Consider the following 22,035-nt stretch of genomic DNA (forward strand, 5'->3'; position numbering starts at 1 on the left):
AATTATCTGATGCTGATGCCACAATGAGAAACAGACATCTGTTTGGTACTCCAAAACTGTTCTTTGGCAAATACTTTAATAACACATGCACCCTTCATCAAAGAAAGCTGACTACAGTCTTCAATAAAAACAAAGATCCTTCCATCAAAGGAAGTTAGCACCTAACTTAAATAAAAGCAATGGAATCTGATGGATTGTTGCATTTTCAAAAGTGACTGGAAAACAATTATTGTGCCATGAAAGTTTCATTTTTGCAAGAAAATTTTTAAGTTTACGGTCACTATCAATGGCAGCATAAAAGGCAAATTAAATTCCCAATCTTTGAAAACCATAGATATCTGACTGTCAAATTAATTGAAAATGGGGTAACTTGCAAAGATGTTTGTTAAACTTTTTAATTTGTTCAAGTTTTTCATTTCTTGATCAATAGCCTCATCCCCCAGGTAGCTTCAGCAAGATGATAACTGTCTCCAGCTGACCAATATCTAGGCCAATTTAAGTACATGTACATCAAGCATGTAAACAACTAGCCACTTGCTACTTGTGACAACTGTAGTGAATTGTTAGTGATAATCGGATAAAGATCAAACGAGGACAACCAATTTATTTATATATGTGTTTTCTACCAGGATGCGAGCCATAAATGAAGTTTATAACATGCAATCTACACTTGAATTCTTGAATTCATGGATTTATTATACACATGTACAGTATTTAATAGATTATACTACACAAATGTAAGTTGTAAATATACAAGTGTTTCTCAGACAAGTTTGTCTTCATTTAATCAAAAGCACATATTTTTGCACCTGCTTTTATTACCCACCCACCCCATCCCCTGTGCTATATTTTAGGTACATGCATCATTTTCTTCAGCTAACTGACTTGGTTGATTATAACACAGTTCAGTCTATAAAATGGTTTGATTCTATGGCCATCAACCACTGTGTTATAGTGGGGTCACACTGTACTGTGTTTGTATTTCTTACTATTTTGACACATAACAATTACAAGTGCATAAATATCATCCAGTTGTGTTAAAGAGAAATATATGATGTAGTTTCATTATCTGGGTAACAGGGTTCACTCCCAGGGCAACAGAGTGCAGCTGCTTGCCATTTCTAACATAGGACAAAACTGCATCTATATCTTAATTCAATCACTCTGCAGTAATAGTGTGTCAAAAACTGAAGCAAAGGTTAACATAGCTAACTACATGTAGAACATGAAATACAGGTCACAGTAATTTAATTTTGTTTAAAGCGAGTGGTACTTCTAATGAAACATCTGCATACCAAGTTATATAACCCTGCAGGCAATTTACTGCCTCAGAAACTGATCTAAATGCAATTGTTAATGTAGGCCACTGTAGAAATGTAGGTCACAGTGATGTAGTTTTGATTTAGTAGTCCTCTTCATGATGCATCTACATGCCAGGTTACATGACTCTGCAGGCAACAGTGTTTGAAAAAATCAGCTAAATGCAAAGATTAATGCAGGCCACAGTGGTGTGAAATATAAGCTGCAGTGTCCCAGCTTTAACCAAAGGGTGTGGTTGTATTACTATTTATGAAACATTTACATGCCAATTCATCTTGATCCACAAGCAATAATGTCTGAGAAAATTACTTAAAAGCAAACCCTAACCTCAGTGTTGATGGCAGATGATCTTTGATCCGCAAAACAGAATTGCTTTGAAATATGGCCAATAATCAAAGAAAGCATACAATGAACAGCAAGTCAAGTCCATTCCAATATCCTCCTTTAAAAATAAAAAGAATAACTGCAGGTCTTACCTTTATGCTAACACAGCAGTAGCCTGCTCCTCTCTCTAAGATCTGAATCCAGACAAGACGGTCCTGGAACCGGGCCAAGTAATGATTTCCTGGATTGGGTTCACCTGTTATAGATTTGTACAATAACAGAATTCATTTGAAGAACTGATAATCATGTAAATCTGAAATGTGGAGTTTTGGTTCAACAGGCTAAAAGTTTCATTATGTTTACCACCAGTAGCAGATTGTCCTGGTTCTGAGGAAATCTAGGTTATTTTGAGCTAAATTTACATTATGTTTGACAACTTATGTCAATTTGGGTGGTAAACCAAGAGAAATGGAAACATTCAAAGTCAAAAGGCCTGGGAGATTTGACTCGAACTATATGCATCCTTTCTCTGCACTTCTGCATCTGCTTCAGTCATTTACCATTTTTTCTTTTCTTTAAAAACTTCATTTTAATTAAAAAGAATAATAATTTGTTGATAATTTTCTACAAATATGAACTGCCTGAACTACTTCTCTCTATTTTCCTAAAGTAGTTTAACTATTTTCCTTACGATAATTCTGTCAAGTTTGTAGTTCACTTCTCGTTTCAAAAATTAATACTGATGATTTTATCCCATGATATGTAAAAAGATACAGAAGAATTCAAGGATGAGTTTGCCATTGTAACTGTTGAAAAGGTAAAGCATAATGAAGATAAACTTGTGAATCTATTGGTGTATGTGGAGATGTCCTGTTTAAATGAATGATATTTTAATATTGCAGCTGTCAATAATTCACAAAATAAAATGAGAAAAAAATTGTTTTGTATCTTTAATTACATGACAAGGAAAGACAAATAAAAATGGAAAAGGTCAAGAATTATAAAAAGATAAAAACTACTGGAGGTGACAAAATCTGTCCTCATTTGTGACCAGTCACAATTAGGAAAGCAGCAGATGCATTTAGTGTTCTGATTAGATGTCAGGCAGGTCTTGACCAGAGTCTATGTTCTGATTAGATGTCTGGCAGGTCTTGACCAGAGTCTATGTTCTGATTAGATGTCTGGCAGGTCTTGACCAGAGTCTATGTTCTGATTAGATGTCTGGCAGGTCTTGACCAGAGTCTTATGTTCTGATTAGATGTCAGGCAGGTCTTGACCAGAGTCTCTGTTCTGATTAGATGTCAGGCAGGTCTTGACCAGAGTCTTATGTTCTGATTAGATGTCAGGCAGGTCTTTACCAGAGTCTAAGTCAGATATGAGGCAAGCTGTCTTATGTGATGAAAAACAAGATTGTGGAGAGCTTTAATTATATTTAAAACTTCGTATAAGTTTAACCAAGAAGCACCTCCTCCAACAAACCAGATACAAGATACAAACTCCATTCAAATCTGGTATTCCAAGTAAGACTGGAACAAGGATTCCAAAAAGAGACACCAAGAACTATCCATCCAGATGCTTGCAAAGATGGACATTCAAGGGGCTATGATGAATCAGCAAATGGTTTTAGACAATTTCCATGACTTAAACAACATTCTAATTCAGTAGCGAATAATATCACAACTATGTGGTTAGCTGCAATTCAGCATGAAATAAGTTGCTGTCATTTTTCATTGCAAAAGGAAAAAAACAACTGTGTCCCTTCAAGGTTTTAATAACATGCAGCATAAGAGCAACTGAGGGTTCTGGATGGTAATTTCATTCCAATGGATTGAAGACAGGTGCCACTGTGAATAAGTGGTTTCAAGAAATCTTCTGGCTATTCCTCCCTTGAATCCTTGGCAATCCTTAAGAGAGAGGACTTGTGGAAAATACTGCTTGCAACCCCATATGTCTCATTATCTGCAGCTCTTGGATCATGCTTGTTCAGTCCATTTTACCACACGACATGAAGCTTGTTCCTTTTATCTGGCAGAAAATCCGATGAATCAGGTCACAACGCAGTTATTTCTTAGGTTAATCAAACAAGCATGGAACAAGGGAGTCACAGTACAAAATATTATGAATAGTTAAAATTGCAGGATGTTTGCTTTCAAACCCACTGTCATTCCTGATGAAACAATCTGCTCTATGAAACCACTGCAAATGTTTCCTTCTTGAGTGCTGCAATGTAGGTGTAACCCTGGAGCCCAATTCCAGGTTAAAATTACAAACCACTGCTGGTATTATGAGTCTGGGTTTTGCATCTCCGCTGAAATGTCAAGTCAACCTAATTCTCCCAACTTTTGTGGACCAAGAGAAAATGAATTCATCAGTATCCTATGATCACTGGAATCCTCGCTTCACAGCAGATTTAGAAAATGCTACTGTTAATGATCCACAAGTGTTATTCCAACCAATCCGATATGGTAGTATTCAAATTAAAGCAACCCTGACAGCCATTAGATTGAAATGATACCTGATGGTCTTTTGTCCAACTATGATGCCACAACTGTTGAAGTGCCTAAAATGATTTCTATGAAGCCTCAGCCTGGAAAATGCATTCAGGAAACAGTAAGCCAGGAGAGTACAGTATAGGTTGTAGAAAGATTATTTCATTCACTGTCTTCAAGCAGAACTAAAAAGAATATGATAGTCTGACACATGGGGCTCTCTAAATCTAGATTGGGCCCTTCTCAAAGTCAGTTGCCCATTAGGCCTTTCTAAAAAAAAGTGTTATCTAATTTGACTGAAATAATAAGTGCACCCCCAGCCAAAATGCTGTATCTTACTGTAAAGTTTTTGAAAGACACTGGAAAATTATGAATACTCAGCTCCTGCTGGACCTCATCTATATATCCCTCTACAATATGAAAATTGTCTTCTTTATTATCAAAAGATATCAACTTTCATGGCATGTGAATAGGGACAATGCTGTTTCTATTCTTTTTATTTAAGTGCATACCTATAATTAGTGCTCACATTGAGTTGGTAATGAATACTGCTGATTAAATATACTGAGTAATATTTATGCAGCTGTTGACAATTGGGCTAAACTATGGGATTAGCAAACTTGGAGAAGCCTAGAAAACTATCTTTTTTTACCCAAAAGGAACTGATATTATTACATTATATATAAATCCATTTAGTTTAGAGAGTTGGTAGCTGCTGGTTTTATTGATATGAAGTTGAGTGTTTTCTGTAATAGTGACAAATCCATAGTACTATCACACAAATTCAATGTGAACCTGATGTACTGTTTTATCGATTGATATTAAAAAATCAATTCTTCTCCAACTTCATTTCTGCTTTCAACTTTGATCAAGAAACATGTCAGCATTTAGAAAATGGATTTACTCCATGGCCCCTGAGCAAAAGTTGTGTGCCACAATTATTCAAAATTTATCACCTGAATGTGTACAAATTGTGAAGTTTTTGGAAACATAGTTGTGAGCCCCACTTAAGCAGAAATGTAAATGAGGGTTCAGTGATTACAGTTACAAGAATATGGAACCATTTCATTATTCTGGAAAGTTTTGGTGTGTCAAAATAATAAAATTATGTCTTCAGGGGCATTTATATTTTAAATCTGGGCAAGTGATTATTTTTTTTAGAGACCTGCCCTAGACCTGTGCCTGTAAAAAATTCATTGAGCACTGGAGCAAACTGGACAATAGTTGACATCCACACCTAAATGAAATCATTACTATTGTGAACTATTTTGGGAATAAACATGATTCAATTAATATGACCTTATTTCTTTCTTTTTATATTTAACGTACAGCAATTTCAATGTTGTGTAAAAATAACAGTAGAAACTAGGACCTTTTCAGGCATGTGGAACTGGAGTTTGGCTGGTAGATTTGAGTTAGAGCATGTGATTTTTTTAAAAGTCACATGCCCTTGGCCTATGTCTGAAAACATTTTTCCAGGAGCACTTTATAAAGGACAAACAGTGTAAAGGTAAAGCATTGGAAATTGGATTATTACAGCACTCCTTCATTATGACACTCTCTATAGAAGTCTTGGCATCTTGGCTAGCCAAGGTTCCAATATCTTAACCTATCTTCACCTTGGTGAATCAACCTGATATCTGAGTGCTTTGTACTAATGACATCTATTGGATTTCATCAGTTGCCTCCCTCAGTATGTAATGCCAACTAACTATAAGTGTATAACAGTGGTGCATTGTACATTGGCTGAAAAAGGTGAAGGCAATTGACTTCAAAGGACTTTGTAAGTTTAAAATCAAAAGTCTGACAACACACCAGAGTGAAGCCATTACAGGTGTATTTTAGGGAAAGGATGCTTATTTATGAGTCCATTCCAGTTGTCACTATCATGTAGGAACATTATTCAAATTGGAACAAATTGATTTTGATGGATAAACTGGCCTTCATCTGATGAAATTCAAAGACACAAAGTACTGAAATATTGGATTGATCCACCAAGGTTTAGATGGTTAACATATCGAAACCTTGGCTAGTGAAGATGGAGTCATGCAGTATACCACCTTAGAGTGAAAAAATCATTAATTTAGTGCACTAAACATATCATTTAAAATTTTATATAATAAAGTGGGATCCATGACCATACTTGCCTTATAAAAAGAACCATGTTACAAGCAAGAGACATACTGAATGAGTGCTGTATCTACATTACAACAGGCAGATAACCAAGTTAATGAAGTAGCAGAGTGGTCGCATTAACAATAATGGTCTGTAGACTTGTACAAAGGTTATAAATTTGTTTGTTAGACAAGCTGCATTTAACTTAATTACCTATGACAGAAAGTTCACATGAAGGTGAAAGTGTTCTAATATTAACTGTCATGATTTGTGGGCTTGTGCAAAATATATAACCTGGTAACTAGTTAATTAATTATAAACTTAATTACCTTGCCATTATGCATGAATTGAATCATGCAGGATGACGTTATGGTTAAGTACAAGCATAACTGAATAGTTCTACATGATAAACTTTTTTCATCAACATATACAACAATTCATATATCTCAACTTAATTCGGTCTTCCATAATACATCTCAACCTTTGACCATATACTCAGTTCAAATTTTGTATGCTTGTTATTCTGAAATTTTAACAGAAAGATAACATTTAATCTTTCTCAGAAGAGGACAGACTCTACTGGGATCCAGTGACTTATTTTTATTTGGTCTTTATTGCTGGTAGCTGCACAGACTCACTGCTATTCATCAAATTAACATACCACCCATTGAATTTCATTTTCCATAATTTCATGGTTGAGACAGACTAAGAGAATAATCATTGCTAATCATCAAATTAGCATACCACCCAGTGATTTTCGTTTGCCATAATTTATATGGTTGTACCAGTAGCTTTGGGCCGATTAAGTTTGATCTTTCCTAGTTTCAGCTTACACATTTCATTTCTATTCAGTTCTTTTTTCCTTCAAGAATTATGATGACATTTGAGCACTTGAGGTTGTAGAATAATCTGTTGTAGATTAAACAGATTACATGTGATTGCCATTAAGTCTTATCTTTTCCAAGAATTATGATGCCATTTGAGTGCTTGAGGCTGTAGAATAATCAACAATTCAAAATTTACCCAACAATATGATATTATTAACAAAGACAACATGCACTTGCCCAAATATGAACTATGACAATAAAACATAACAGATACCCCTGGATAAACCAACAAGGCAAACACATGATAAATACAGTATTATTTGTGGAATCAATACTAATAGGATTCTCTCTAATGTCTATAAATGATTACCATCATCTTATGCTAAATAGTACATTAAAGATTTGAAATATCTTACCTAGACTACCGCAGGCAAATCCTTTCCATAATGTTTTGGCCAGCACTGGTGCCAATTGTTTGTAAAAGTTAGTATCTGGGCATGCACTGGCTGAGGCTCCCACAGGCTCAGGCCAGGAACGGAGTGGGCGGGGAAATGCCAAAAAGAACACTGGCAGTGTGAAAAGTGGCAGAAGTGATGCAGAAATCACAGAGGCCAGTAAAATTAGACAAAATACAGCAGGGAAAAGAATCACAGACACAATAATAATGGGAATCGTCGATCCTCGTCTCTGCTTCTTATCAGTCCATGATGTGATCAGCAGTACAAAGAAAAAGTAAAGTTTATTTAGAACCTGGAAGAAACGATCCCTACAGATTCCCACTATTAAAGCAAGTATGGGCACTCCCAGAGAAGATACTGATGAATTTCCTGATAGGACCACCTGGATAATGTGGACAACAGATAGCTCTAATAATGAATGAACTGTGCTCTGCCAAATCTGAAAAAGAAATAACAGCATAAGAAAGAAAACGGGGTACCCAGATAACTGACCTATTGCTAGGGCAGAGATAGCCACACCTTTTCATTAGTGTAGTGCATCATTGAAAATCAAGGTTTCAATCTGACAATGGTATTTTTGTTTAAAATTTTGTGAAAATATAGCAGGAAAATCTAATGATTAAGATTTTTTTAATTTGAATACATACAAAGTTATACTTAGCAAGGTGGATATCTATTTCAATAAATTGGGGCCCCGAGTGGCCTAAAGCCCTCACCGTTACAGATCACTGCCATCTCACCTCTGTCTGTGTGGGTTTGAGTCCAAGGCTCAGCTAGCGTGGGTACGTGGGAAAGCCTGCCAGTAGCTTCTCATGGGTCGGTGGTTCTTCCCTGGGTTTTCCAGGGTTCTTCCTCCACCAGTTATACTGGCCGCCATGTATAGCCTATCTTGTGCTGAAAAATGGTGTTAAACCCTAGAACAATAACAATATTTCAATAAATCAGGCTCAAAAACTATTGGTATTGATGGATGGTTTTGGGGTCTGATATGACCTATTTGTAATACCATGACATTACTGCAGACAGGTCTGTCCACAACAAATCTGTGCACATATCAGCTGTGTTTAGACACTTAATGGTATTTGTCATGGTTCCTGAATTATGGTTGGCTGAAGGGGCCTGTATTGATCTGTACATATTTCTAAAGTAAAGTGTAATAACATAACCTTAACTCCTGTTGTTTTTTTTGAATTACTGGCATAAATGGCTCTTCAAACAATATTGAGGAAGCAATCAGATGCGACTTCACTCAGTTATGGATCATGTGACTTGAGATTTGATATGCAGCTATCATGTGATGAATATCATCATGTGACTACTTTTATGATGCATTAATGCACTGAATAAAAAATGGACAAATTAATTGACAGTATTCTTATCTATCTGGGTTATAATATTAAATCAATCCATCCATTTTGTAATTTTACAGTTCATGGAACAATGATAATAATCACATCATGATATAGTCATCACATGATAGTCATATGTCAAATCCACACAAGCTTGGTCACATGATCAAAACAGTTTTGAATGAGCAAAGTTGTTGGGGCCACCAGTAAAGTAGCATAATCTCATATTAAATAGTACCATATTTTACAGAATGGTTCATTAACTGGTAGATATATAAAGAAAGCTCACTGTCATCTCTGCATTCTCTTTAAGATTATTCAGCCTTTGCTAACACACTATACTTGGTATTTTCAAAAACTTTGTCACTCATTTTATTTGATTTTTTTTTTGCTTCACCCCCGCTCATTATATTTCCACATTTCATTTAGTATTTGATCCTTCACAATTTTCCTCAGAAAAACAATTTGCAAAATGCATTTTTTGCCATATTAATAATTTTTCTCACATGAGAATTGGTGATTAATTGGCGGACTCCTGTACATATATCGGGTAGTTTTAATAATAACCAAACTCTTTCATGTACTGTTGTTTTTTTTTTTGTGCAACAAGGAGTTACTACCATAGCTACTTCTCACACACCATTACCTCAAAAGACTGATAGAACAGGAAGATCAGGGCTTACATGCTGAACCCAAGATCAAAGCAATGCTGTAAAATGTGACCTTGATTCCAAGGTCAATAGGATAGAGCAACCATGTAGCTGAATGAATTGTCTTAGCTTCAAAGTGACTCATTCCAAGTATTAATAAAATCTACTACGGGGGTTTGAAAATATAAACAAATAATTTTTTTTAACCACACAATTAATGTAAATTTTCTATTATTGTGTTCTTGACTCCAAGGTCAAAGGAACTAGCATGCCTGTCATAGAATGAGTTGTCTTAGCTTCATAATGATTGATGCAAAGTATAAGAATTTATCAAGAGGTTTAGGAAATATATGCAAATGAAAAACTTTTTTAACCAATGCCTAATCAAACTGCTGAAAATGCTGCAGCTGCTGCCATCACCAGTGACAGAAAAGTGATGTGGCTTGCTTCACATTAATCTATTAAGCTGGGCATGACTAAAAAAGGATATTGCTGAGTACTGTTTCTTACCACCCGTGATATTGCATGCACACATTTTTTAAAAAAATATCTTGCTATTCACAGAAACAATTTAGTCAAAACATGCCAGAGAATCCTTCAAGCAAAGTGCCACTGGAACAAATTTGATTACATGTAACTCAATATTCTGTGGATGTGCAATGTACACCTACCCATCTGAATGCCCTGACGATTCCAAATGTGTACCACACGGCTGTAGCCAGGTCCGGATTATTGCAGAAAGTGCTAGAACTTTTAACTGAGAGTGACAAGTATGCCAGCATCGTATAAGGCCCAACTGTAGAGAACAATGAGAAATAAAAATAAAAGTCTTTCTTTATTCAACTGAGAAATAATAATAATAATAATAATAATAATGAGGACTTTGTATAGCGCATAATCTTTAGAAGCTCTAAGCGCTTTACAACATTAGACAACACCTATAAGATAAAAAACATATGTAATGATATGATTACAAAAACAAAAACCATGAAATTTAGAAAACATAAAAAAACATGCTGAGAATATTAAGGTAGGAAACATTATTAGGTCTTTAAGTTTGCTCTTGCAGTCAAAATAAGTGAGTTTTGAGAGCACTCTTGAATGGGATCACTGTGTCTTTGTGTCTAAGTTCAGTGGGCAATTCATAAAAGCAGAAAAGCATAAACTCAATAGAACTGATTATGAGAAAAATATATGATAAACTTTAAGGTTTGATATATAATTTCAGACTAATTTTCTAAAACTTTTGTGTAAAAAAGAAAATGGGGTTGGGTGGTGGATTGTTTAATCACTTTCCAAACAAAAGACTAGACTGTATTTTATACTGAGATGTAAATAATACAGCAAACTCCCAATTTACACATATCGGACTTACCTACAACTCATGTTTATGAAATAAAATATTAACAACTTTGCAGAAAAATAAAACCTGAACCTCGGGTTTTGTGTGTATATATAAAGCAGTCCTGACATTCTAATGGCTATTGCTGGGACATTTTTTGCTGAAAATTAATGTGGTGCACATATACATATATTTGTAAAATTTAACATAAAACATTCGAAGGAAACATAAAAAGTTTAGAGAAAAAAAGACTCAGATCCTATAGTACCAATGATGGGAAAACCTCAGCATAATGATTGTACATAACCGCTGAAGCAAAGTTACGTCATATTTTGCATCAGTGCATCTGTTTCATGAGACTGTGTCTGTGATGTACAAGAGAGCTTATTTGGCTAAATACATGACATACTGGGCCCTGTTACTGTTGTTGTCGGGTGTGAATTGTGAAATGTCTTTTGCAAAGTATTATTAATTGTAATTAATGTCATGGCAAATTGAGTACTTGCACCAAAAGATATATGATGATGATAAAATAGCATTTTCAGCCAGACCTATTTCCAGTATTAATATCAGACAGGAGGAAGCAACTCAAGATTTTTTGTTGCAAGTTGACAAAGTTCTTTTTACCCTGTTTTTTCTTCAATAATTACAAAGATTTTCAAATCATTTTACAACGGGGTGTTCATGTTGGAATGCATAGCTAATTTGTGTAAACCTCTCTGACTAATGTACTCTAATTTGTTTTGGTTTACAAAAATTCTAGGGTTAATTGACCAATGCCTTCAGTGACTTCACATAAAAAATAATGAAGATAAGACCATTTCTTCTTTTTAAGTCCTGAGTGCTGAAACCATGTTTAATATTTCTGAGCAATAACAAGATTTTCAAATTAACGGCTGTGACAGTTATGCTGGATGAATGACTCTCACCATTTTCATTTACGAACAACCATACATCATTAGAAAAAATTATGCGAAAAACCATGTGAATATGAAAATTTAATTTAGGATGCAGCAATAACAAAATTTTGAAGATGGCTGTCATGTTGGTCATACTAAGTGTCAGATCAGCACAAATTTCATTTAAGACCAATTGAACATTATAAGAAGTCCTTTGGTGAAAACCCGTGTCAATATGACCATTCATCTAAGACAGGAACGTGCAACTTCCTCCAGAGCACAGGCTAGATAAGCGATTTTTAAAGCCACACCTGGTGATATAAATAAGCACATAAAACCAGATTGCAGGCCATAGTTTTACATGCCTAATCTAAAAGGAGTAGCACTAATGATCTTCAAAACAGCCATCATGTTGGTCATATATTGGAGGTCTAATTTTAAATTAGAACCTACTACAGTAGTTATCATAAGGAGCCTTCTGGTAGAAACCACATGCCAAAATACGACTTTACATCAAGAAGCAGTGGTGACAACAAGATTTTCATGATGGTGCCTTGGCAGCCATATTGGATATCAGATAAGCACCGGGTTTTTTTTAGGACCAACTAGTTATCATACTAATTCTGAAGAAAATCCAATGATGATATGACTTTCTGTTATTGGAGAGTAGCAATAACAAGATTTTCAAGATGACATGGCACCCATATTAGTTGTCATTATGACACCATTTTCACTTAGGACCATAAGAAATCTTTTATTGAAAACCCCATGCTGATTTGACCATCTATTCAAGAGGAGTAGCATTAACAATTTTTTTTCCAGATGACTGTTGTGTCTGTCTGTCATATTGGATACCAGAACAGCAACATTTTCGTTAAGGACCAACTAGATCTCATAAGAAGTCTTCTTGTGAAAACTCCATGCTGATGTGATTTTCCATTCAGGAGGAGTATATATAACAAGATTTACAAGATGGCTAATGTGGTGGCCATACTGGACATCAAATCAACAACACCTTCATCTAGGACCAACTATTATAAGAAGTTGTTTAGTGAAAAACCCTTTACAATACCAGTTTCCATTAAGAATGAGTAGCTATAATATTTTTTTCAAGATGGCTACCATGGTGGCCATACTGGACATCAGAACAGCAAAATACATTCAACACAATAAGTTTTTTAAAATTAAAACCAAATGTCAATATGTCTTTCTATTCAGATGAAGCTACATGTATATGAAATTTTTTAATATGGCTGCTGAGGAGGCCATAGTGGACATGAGATCAGTACCGTTTTCATTTAGCATCAACAAAACCATGGTATAATAAAAATAATAATAATAATAATAATAATAATAATAATACCGGTAGTGCTTTATTTATAGATGGTGACTCATTAGTCAAGGACCATTCTCCATTGAGGCCCTCTTAAGGAGAGTATAATACCGCACATTATATGAAGATAGCAATAATGAATGTCTGTGTCAAGTTTTTAATGGCAATTCCCCAAGCAGTTTGGGAAGAGTACTGACAATGAGCTAATGGATGGACACCAGACCATCTCATATACCCCTCTAGTTAATGACCAGCAGAGCTAAAAAAGTAATGGGTCAATAAATACACTAAATATCTTACTGTTTGTCAACCTGATATATTTTTTAGATGGAAAGAAAATCAGATATTCCATAGAGTTGTGTTTACCGAACAAGACAGAGTTAAAAGTGTAAATTTAGTTTTAAATATGAACAGAACTATAATAGTGTCTTAATATATCCTCCTTCACCTTTCTTCCAAACTCTAGAATTCAAGTATACCTATATTAAATATATATTTTTGTGGAATACATATGCACCGTCAAAAGAAAGAAAAAACTTGCTACCTTCAGTTTCTTTGCTATTCTAACTGAACTGCAAATGTGTCTTTTTTAAAAAATTCCAATGTGGACAGATCAGTGATACAAAGTGGATTTTAACATACATGTATAATCATCTATGCCATCAGACAGAAACTTTTTCAAAATGACTGATACATGTATATGTACTTAATATATGCAAAGCACATAAATTTATGTGCTTTAATAGCTACAAAAAGGTCTACAGTGGCCTTGATGTGATTTGTTAAGTAAAAAGAAGCATTAAATAGAGCTTCTTTCCAGCTATGGTAAAATTATTCATATGGAATAGTTTTGTATACTTATATCTTCACATAGAAACTCAAAATTTTTGTATATACACCCAAGATGTGAATATATGTCAAGCATTATAGTAAATTAAAGCTATTAAGTGACCCTAGTGTTTATTTGAATTTAGTAAATTTGTTTCAAAATGTGGCTGAATCAATGCCATCAAGTAGTTTCACACATAGATTCTTCTATGCCTTCACAGAGAACTTTTCAAAACTTCATGATACATACTTAATATTTAGAGTTTGCAATGCATAGATGTGTTGCAATAGCAGATGAAAGGTCTACAGTGACTGTGATGTTATTCACAGAAAGTGAATTTTGTTTAATATGGTCAAATTATTTTTATGAAATAGTTTCTTATCAAAACTTGCTACAAGTTCTCTGGGAGCCTATGCATCTTGTAACTCTATATATCTGACTAAATAAAATTATAACACTGTTGCATGAAAACAATTGACTGCTTTCAAATATTTTCATTTTTTTTTAACCAACCATCTACATTTCCATATAAACACTATAACATCCATTTCTATACTAAAAATGGACAGCATGGCAGCTGTTAATCCCAGGACATCTTGTCCAGGTCACTTGGACATCTGTTCATTACAGTGAACTCTCATACTTCTATTTACTTGAACTTAAAATAAGTCTTCTTTTAAAATTAAAATGATGGCATAAAATAGTTTCATGCATATATTAATATTCATGCCTTCTCATAAAACTTTTACAAATCAATGATACATACTTGATACTGCTCCTCCACATTATAATACATGTCCATTATAATACATGTCATTATTATATAATTCCAGATATAATGCAGTATCACCAGACCTGGGGCCCCGAGTGGCCGAGTGGTCTAAAGCGCTCACCGTTCCGGATCACTGCCATCTCACCTCTGTCTGCGTATGTTCGAGTCCAAGGCTCGGCTAGCGTGGGTACGTGGGAAAGCCTGCCAGTAGCTTCTCGGGGGTCGGTGGTTCTTTCCTGGGCTTTCCAGGGTTCTTCCTCCACCAGTTATACTGGCCGCCATATATGGCCTATCTTGTGCTGAAAATGGCATTAAACCCCAGAACAACAACAACAACAAATCACCAGACCTAATGGTCTCCAAAAATACCAATGTATAATGATAGGGGTTGAAAAAACAAGGTGAAGCTTATCTTCATGTCCTTTACATAAATTTAATATATATGCTGATAGTGCCTGACATTCTGCAATTTGACACATCCATGTTTCTCAATATACTGTGGTTGTGTACATATTGCAGTTCTCAATATAGCGTGGTTCAGGACATAGTGCAGTTGGTGAGTAGGGACCTTGACTAGCACATTTGCGTTGCAATTCAAGCTACCAGGTATACAGTAGCTCTATTGTGAAACTGCTAAGTAAAATTGAAGATTAAACATGCCTTTCTTTTATAAAATATGGATCAAATAATTAAATAATGTAATTTTGCACATACGGTGTATATTCACCCATACAGTCTGATAAACCTTTCTAATATTAATGACATACACTAAATACATGGATTTTAGCCAAGTATTTATGTACTACTATAAGCATCTCTAAAGGAAATTGGCCTAATGATTTTTTTGTTGTTTAAACTGGACTTAAAAAGTGTCCTATTTACAATTTGCATAGTAGTAGTTCTTCCATCATGTTGATAAGGACCACTTTAGTCATCCAGTGTTTTATTGAGAACAAATGGTCTGTGGATGCATAGGTGGCTGATGAGGCTGATGTGCACACTGAATGTTCTGAGGCATTGTGGACATGGGATGGTAGCAATGCTGATTGTAGGGTTAGTGGCTGTGGATTTCCTAGCCTGCCTCTGTTGTTCTGCCGCAGCTGTCCAGTTGGCCTTGCAAGCTGTAGCACCTTTAGTGATGGAAGAGCACCACATGACCTTGTCCTGGGCAGTCTGCTCCCACGTGTCATAGCCAATACCAAAGTTCTTCAATGACGTCTTCAGGGTGTCCTTGTATCGTTTTCTCTGTTGCATTTTCCTTGTTTGAGCTTGCCTTAAGAGTCTTTTTGGAAGTTGGTCTGGCATGCGAGCTACATGGCCTGCCCATTGCAACTGTGATTGCATCAAGATGGTGTAGATAATGGGATGGCTGGCTTGGGCAAGGACCGCAGTATCCGGGATCCTGTCTTGTCACTTGATGTTTAGGAGACTTCTGAGGCAGCTAGTGTAGAAGTGGTTCAACTTCTTTGCATGTCACTGGTACACTGTCAAGGTTTCATAGGCATATAATAACACAGTTAGTACTATTGCTCTGAACACCTTCAACTTTGTCTGAAGACTAATGCCTCTTCTGTTGCAGACCTTGGCATGTAGTCTGCTGAATGCTGTGCTGGCCTTAGCAATCCTGGTATTAACTTCATCATCCATTACAACATTCTGGGACAGAGTGCTGCCAAGATAGGTGAACCTGTTCACTGCACTCAGTTTGTAGCCATTGACTGTGGTGTTTGGCTCAGCATACGGTTTTCCTGGGGCTAGCTAATACAGTATTTCAGTCTTCTTCTTTGTGTTGATCATAAGGCCAAAATTTGTGCAAGCATCTGAGAATTTGTCGACGCTGCTTTGCATGTCAGCTTCAGAGCCAGTGTTTAGGGCGCAGCCATCAGCAAATAGAAAGTCTCTGATGATGTCTGTTTTGACCTTAGTTTTTGCTTCGAGCCTCCTGAGGTGGAACAGTCTGCCATCAATTTGGTATCTGATGCTGATTCCCACGTCATGATCTCTGAAGGCATCAGCAAGCATGGCTGAGAACATGAGACTGAAAAGTGTTAGCACCAGTACATAGCCCTGCTTCACTCCATTTGAGACAGGAAAGGGATCTGATGTCTCACCATTGTTCCACATCTTGCTTCCATACCATCATAGAATTGATGCACCATGGTGATAAATTTCCTTGGGTATCCGTTCTTGACCATGATCTTCCACAGGCCCTCTCTGCTAACAGTGTCAAAAGCTTTGGTCAGTCGACATAGGAAGAGAAAGGGTCAGTATTCTGCTCTTGGCTTTTCTCTTGCAACTACCTAGCAGTGAACACCATGTTGATGGTTTCATGCTCCTTTCGGAATCCACACTGGCTTTCTGGTAGGAGTCCATGGTCAAGGTGTGATGTGAGATGGCTGAGGAGAATCCTGGCAAGTATCTTGCCTGCTGAGAGATACCTTGGTAGTTGTCAAAAGTATGAAGATTAGCCTTGCGCTTATACAGGTGTATAATAGTGGCATCCTTGAACTCCTGTGGGATCATCTTTTTGCCATATGAGATGAAACAACTGATGGAGCTTTTCAGCCAGAGCTGCACCGCTTTCTTGCCACTAGAGAGCAGATGTATTGCTTTCTGGGTCTCTCTCTATATATATATATATATATTTACACACACTTATGTTTTGTCCTAAAACCTTTGAAACATTTATAAAAAGCCTCATAATTTAATACTTGCTGTCTGCATATTCCCCAAACAAGAAATCTAAATCTAATCAACTGAAGAGAAAAATTGTGATTTCCTATTTCTGTAAGTTGATTCACACCCAAAACTGATAAAAATTATACTTTTTCAAGTAAATTCTCAGCTTTATTCAATGGAATTATCATGCTGAAATCAAACTTCCTGGACAAGCCATACAATGTTTCTTTGATGGGTGACAAGATAAAAATAACCAAAATGTGAAGCCTATATACTGCTACCATGTTTACCTGTTGAACTCGAAGCACACACATTAGCTGACATTGCTGATCTCATTTGCATAACAACAGCAGTCATGTTACAAATCTATGCTATACTTAATCATTAAATGTACCCTAAAATGTGTCATTTTTTATTCTGGATTTGCTGTTGCTTCTGGTTCAGTAAGTAAATTGAAAAGCAGACACACACTCACAGATAAAGACCTAATGAAAAGGTAAAAGTTATAAATTATATTTTATAATATATCTAAAAGTAACATTTGCAGCATTAGATACATTTTCATAATTTAAAAACAAGATCATTTTTCATTAATCGATCCAGTCAAAGGTTTTGAGTATATAGTAATTTCAAATTCATTAAATGATCTACCAAGAAGACAATGCAATTTACAGGTATAGCCACCTTTCAGGGACGACACAACACCAAGCAGAATCTTCAACTGAAGCCAATCACATGGGGCCTGAAAGTATGGAAGTGTTGCAAAATTTTGTCTGGTTTCTGTCACCAGTTTGAGTTTTATCATGTCATGGAAGATGTAAAAATCAAGCCAATGACAGCATGAACGGTCAGGTCTATCTAGTTGCCTAAAGGCTAACAAAACCATTGAAAAAGCAAATATTACCATTTATACTTTGACACCTTTTTCACAGCCACCAACTGTTTGTATGAAGCTTACTGAGACATGGATTCTATGCTAATGGCACCTTCTGAAAACACCATTAAGGCTTTCCTAAGGAGTTTAAATACCCACCATACATGAATCAAGGAGACCATATATCATTTCATATCATAGCATTTATCAAACAATAAAGATATGCTGCAACACGTGTACAATTGTAAATAGTTTTTTTTTCTTCTTTTCTTAGATGAACACAAAAGTTCGAGAATAATTGATTTACTAGAAGCTGGATATTTATATTCAGGATCAGCTCTTCAATGAAATGAAAATATCCTTTGCTAGGAATTTTTTTTTATTACACACATATTGGTTTATCATATGCTTAGTTAAAATATTAGGAGTGGTGGTGGTTTTTGTGGGTTTTAATAGCATTTATAACACTATTGGCTACATCATACTGAGAAAAGGGGAAAAGATGCTTTTCCACACATAGCACCAGCCAAATGAAGTTGACCTGGACAGGTATGGAACCTGCCACCCTTCCATTACAAGTCTGACTCTACCAAACTGAACTACCAAGGCTCATGAATACTGCATCATTATGGCATAAGTATACTATTTGTAACTGTTTTATTTTTTACTAAATATTTTGTCTGAAAATAACTTTATCCTGAAAGATTACTGTTATTTCAGGATTGCAATAAAGAAACTGTTGGCTACATTTATTGTAATGTACCTGTATTACAAAAAAGCAATGAAAGAATAACAATGTTTTCAATACTAAAATAAGTTCTTGTTTCAAATGAAATTTAGACAATGTAATCATTATGAGTTTTCCTCAAAATTGATACAACATATTTGTGCATAAACGTCAAAAGATATTTTGATGCAATTATTTTTAATGAAGAATAACTCATGAATACTAAATCTCAATACATAAACATATTTGAATAATTAATTTTACAAAGAGATGAAGAGAATGCTTATGGATTTTCATGTAACAAATTTCACTATTTGACATGAGATGGTTTTTCTGAGAATGATATATGTTCAATTACTGTATTTCACTACTGATGTAAATGTGATTTCTAAATTTATTTTATATCTACCATTGTTATTTCTATGATTCTCAGATTCATACATTATTATTAGTAAAATGCTTAAAAATTTCTAATTGTTAAAGATATAAAAGGAGCCTAAATAATGCAGTCACAAAATGCACAATTCTGTATTTGCTACTGTTGCATAATATACTCTCTTATAAAAGAAGTCCAACTGCAAACTTCAAAGATCAAGACTTGCCATCACATAATGCATCTGTCAGATCTGGGTCTGTGCAGTTTGTTGGGAGTAATCAGCAGAACAAACAATATAGACCCTGATCTGCAGGAACATTATGTGGCAGATCTGCATCTTTGTTGATTTCAGTCTGATTCGACTTATAAGTGAGCATATATGGTATTCCATTACCACTGCATTCTGTAATTCAAAGAACAATAAACTTAGAGGCTTTTAAAGCAATGCAAGAATAAAATGTCTTCAAGATGTTGTTGCCTTACACTTTGTGTCCCTTCTGAGAAGCAATATGACATTATGAACATCATATGGAAGGCACAGGTAACAGGGTTAGATTTTCATTTGGAAGCAAAGGGTTAATTAGTGGTTATAAAAAATATACTTAAATATCCTGAATTGTTATAGCATTTTTTTTGTTTTTGTTTTTAAGTGAATTTGATTAGAAATGCTAACTCAAGCTGTACAAAACACACTGTGGAAAGTGCTGATGTGGGATCTACAGTGTTACTGGTTACCACCTTCTAATTAGTTTATGTGGACAAATGGTACATCCTGCATTTTTAATAAGTGGTAATTCACACATAGAAAGCTTTTTATTCGGAAATGAAGTCACTTAACTAAATTTTTAAACTTTTTACCTAGAGTGTCACCATACTGCTAATTATTACTTACTGTACCTTTAAAAGTGAAATTAATTATTTTTATAGCCATACAGGTTATCATACACTGAAATATATGAAATTCCCAGAACCTTTCTCAGTAATAATTGAATAAAGATTTCAATTATTAATTGTAAATCCAAACAAATTATATTTGTGCATAAAGGAACTATAAGACTATTTTCTGACTGGAACAAAAACTAAAATTTGTTCAAAAAGTACACCATAATCACGCAAATCAACTTTTTACCTTGTTTTCTAGTTGTGGTGCTTTTCTTTATTTTAAGTAGATCTAAGCAGCCTCAGCAAAAGTGGTATTAGAATCAGTAATTGAGATATCATGCTGCTCTTGTTCATGCACACTCAGAATAGTTCACTTCTATATCAGTGTATCATATATACTCACATATAAACTGGATCCAACTGTAAAATTCATAGATTTTCTTTGCTTGGTTTTGTAACAAGGGTTCAACATCATTTTTCAACACATGATACGCTTCACATGGCAGTCAGCACATATCGCAGAAGAAAAATCCTAAGCATCCCCCACCACCACCCCACCAAGAAGAAACACTGGCCCATAGGAAACTACACATACCCAAGCTGGTTGAGCAAACTTTAACCCACATGGAAACAGGTGATATGTCAGTGATCTGTAAATATGAATTCCTTGGACCACTCAGCCACCTGGGTCCTGGCAAAAGAACCTGATTTTCCATTGCATTATGCACTGGCAGATTTAGGTATATGCTGTTTATTAGGACATATCAATTGAATAAACAACACAGATTCTGATCTGCTAGTGCATTATGCAGTGGTAGATCAATCAGAGTCTATTTTGTCTACATGACGTATTTGTTTTTACAGTATATCTTTTATTGTCAGGATGATCAAAAGAATAAACAAATACAGATCCTGATCTGCTAGGGCATTATTTGCAGAGCTGGGTCTATGTGGTCTGCAGCTGAATCAGACTTGTACACAGGTATACACTGTAAAATTCTTTGTTATTTTATTTAGCTATGTATAATACACATCAAGCTTGGAATAACATTAATCCGAATCTAATGCAGTTGCACACTGCCAGATTAGGTCTCCACTAATCACCTACAAGAACAAGAGCATTTCTGGTAATGAGAGATCTTGAAGCTCCATTTGATGAGGTACCCAAATAAGTCTTTGATGACAATAACAAAAGTTAGTTCTGTTGCTAGCATCTTGTTTTCTCAGCTCAGGCCAAGGCTTTACATATTTGGTTCTAAAGATATCATGTGTAGACACATCATGATGTAAATCACCTGGTGTGAGGGACTGATACAATGTCATGATTTATAATACCGATTCTGTGGCAATCATGCAATTATTGGATTTTGGTATGTCCAGAAGAAAAGTTTTCATAATTTTTACGGCTTGTGTTTAATGTCTGTAGATAGTTTAAATGACTGGAAAACATAATGACCAAACATGTATAGTTCACATCTTCTGATTGTTTGACAGAAAAACAGTGTAAACTTGACTTTATTAATTGTCCAATAGTGAAACAATCTGTAAATCAGACATAATCATCTTGGAATTCTATTTGTTAAGGTGTTTATTTTGCACTTTAATGGATGCACGAATCAAAGAATAGTTTATATAATGGTATCCGAGAACTCTATGACCAAGGTCTGCTAGTTTGGAGTATGTGCTGGTTCAAACCTTTGATCTACAGGATATGTCCAGTAAATACTTAGATCTCAGGAACTCTGGTTCATGCTGTTCACAAGTATTTCCAAAACGTTTAATCTCTTTAT

General features: G+C 35.2%; 1 protein-coding gene across 1 annotated transcript in view; it reads right to left on the minus strand.

Moving 5' to 3' along the window:
* Positions 1-22,035, minus strand: part of LOC149808341 (pecanex-like protein 4) — a 65,294-nt gene that overhangs the window by 21,758 nt on the left and 21,501 nt on the right. Inside the window, exons 5-7 of the mRNA XM_089975897.1 lie at positions 10,204-10,328; positions 7,492-7,972; positions 1,797-1,900 (exon numbers count right to left, since the gene is read on the minus strand). Coding sequence (XP_089832023.1) covers positions 1,797-1,900; positions 7,492-7,972; positions 10,204-10,328 — 710 coding nt within the window. The remainder of the gene's footprint in view (positions 1-1,796; positions 1,901-7,491; positions 7,973-10,203; positions 10,329-22,035) is intronic.

The sequence above is a fragment of the Sinohyriopsis cumingii genome, chromosome 1 (assembly GCF_028554795.1).
Source record: "Sinohyriopsis cumingii isolate HCF-2022 chromosome 1, ASM2855479v2, whole genome shotgun sequence".
Lineage (NCBI taxonomy): Eukaryota > Metazoa > Mollusca > Bivalvia > Unionida > Unionidae > Sinohyriopsis > Sinohyriopsis cumingii.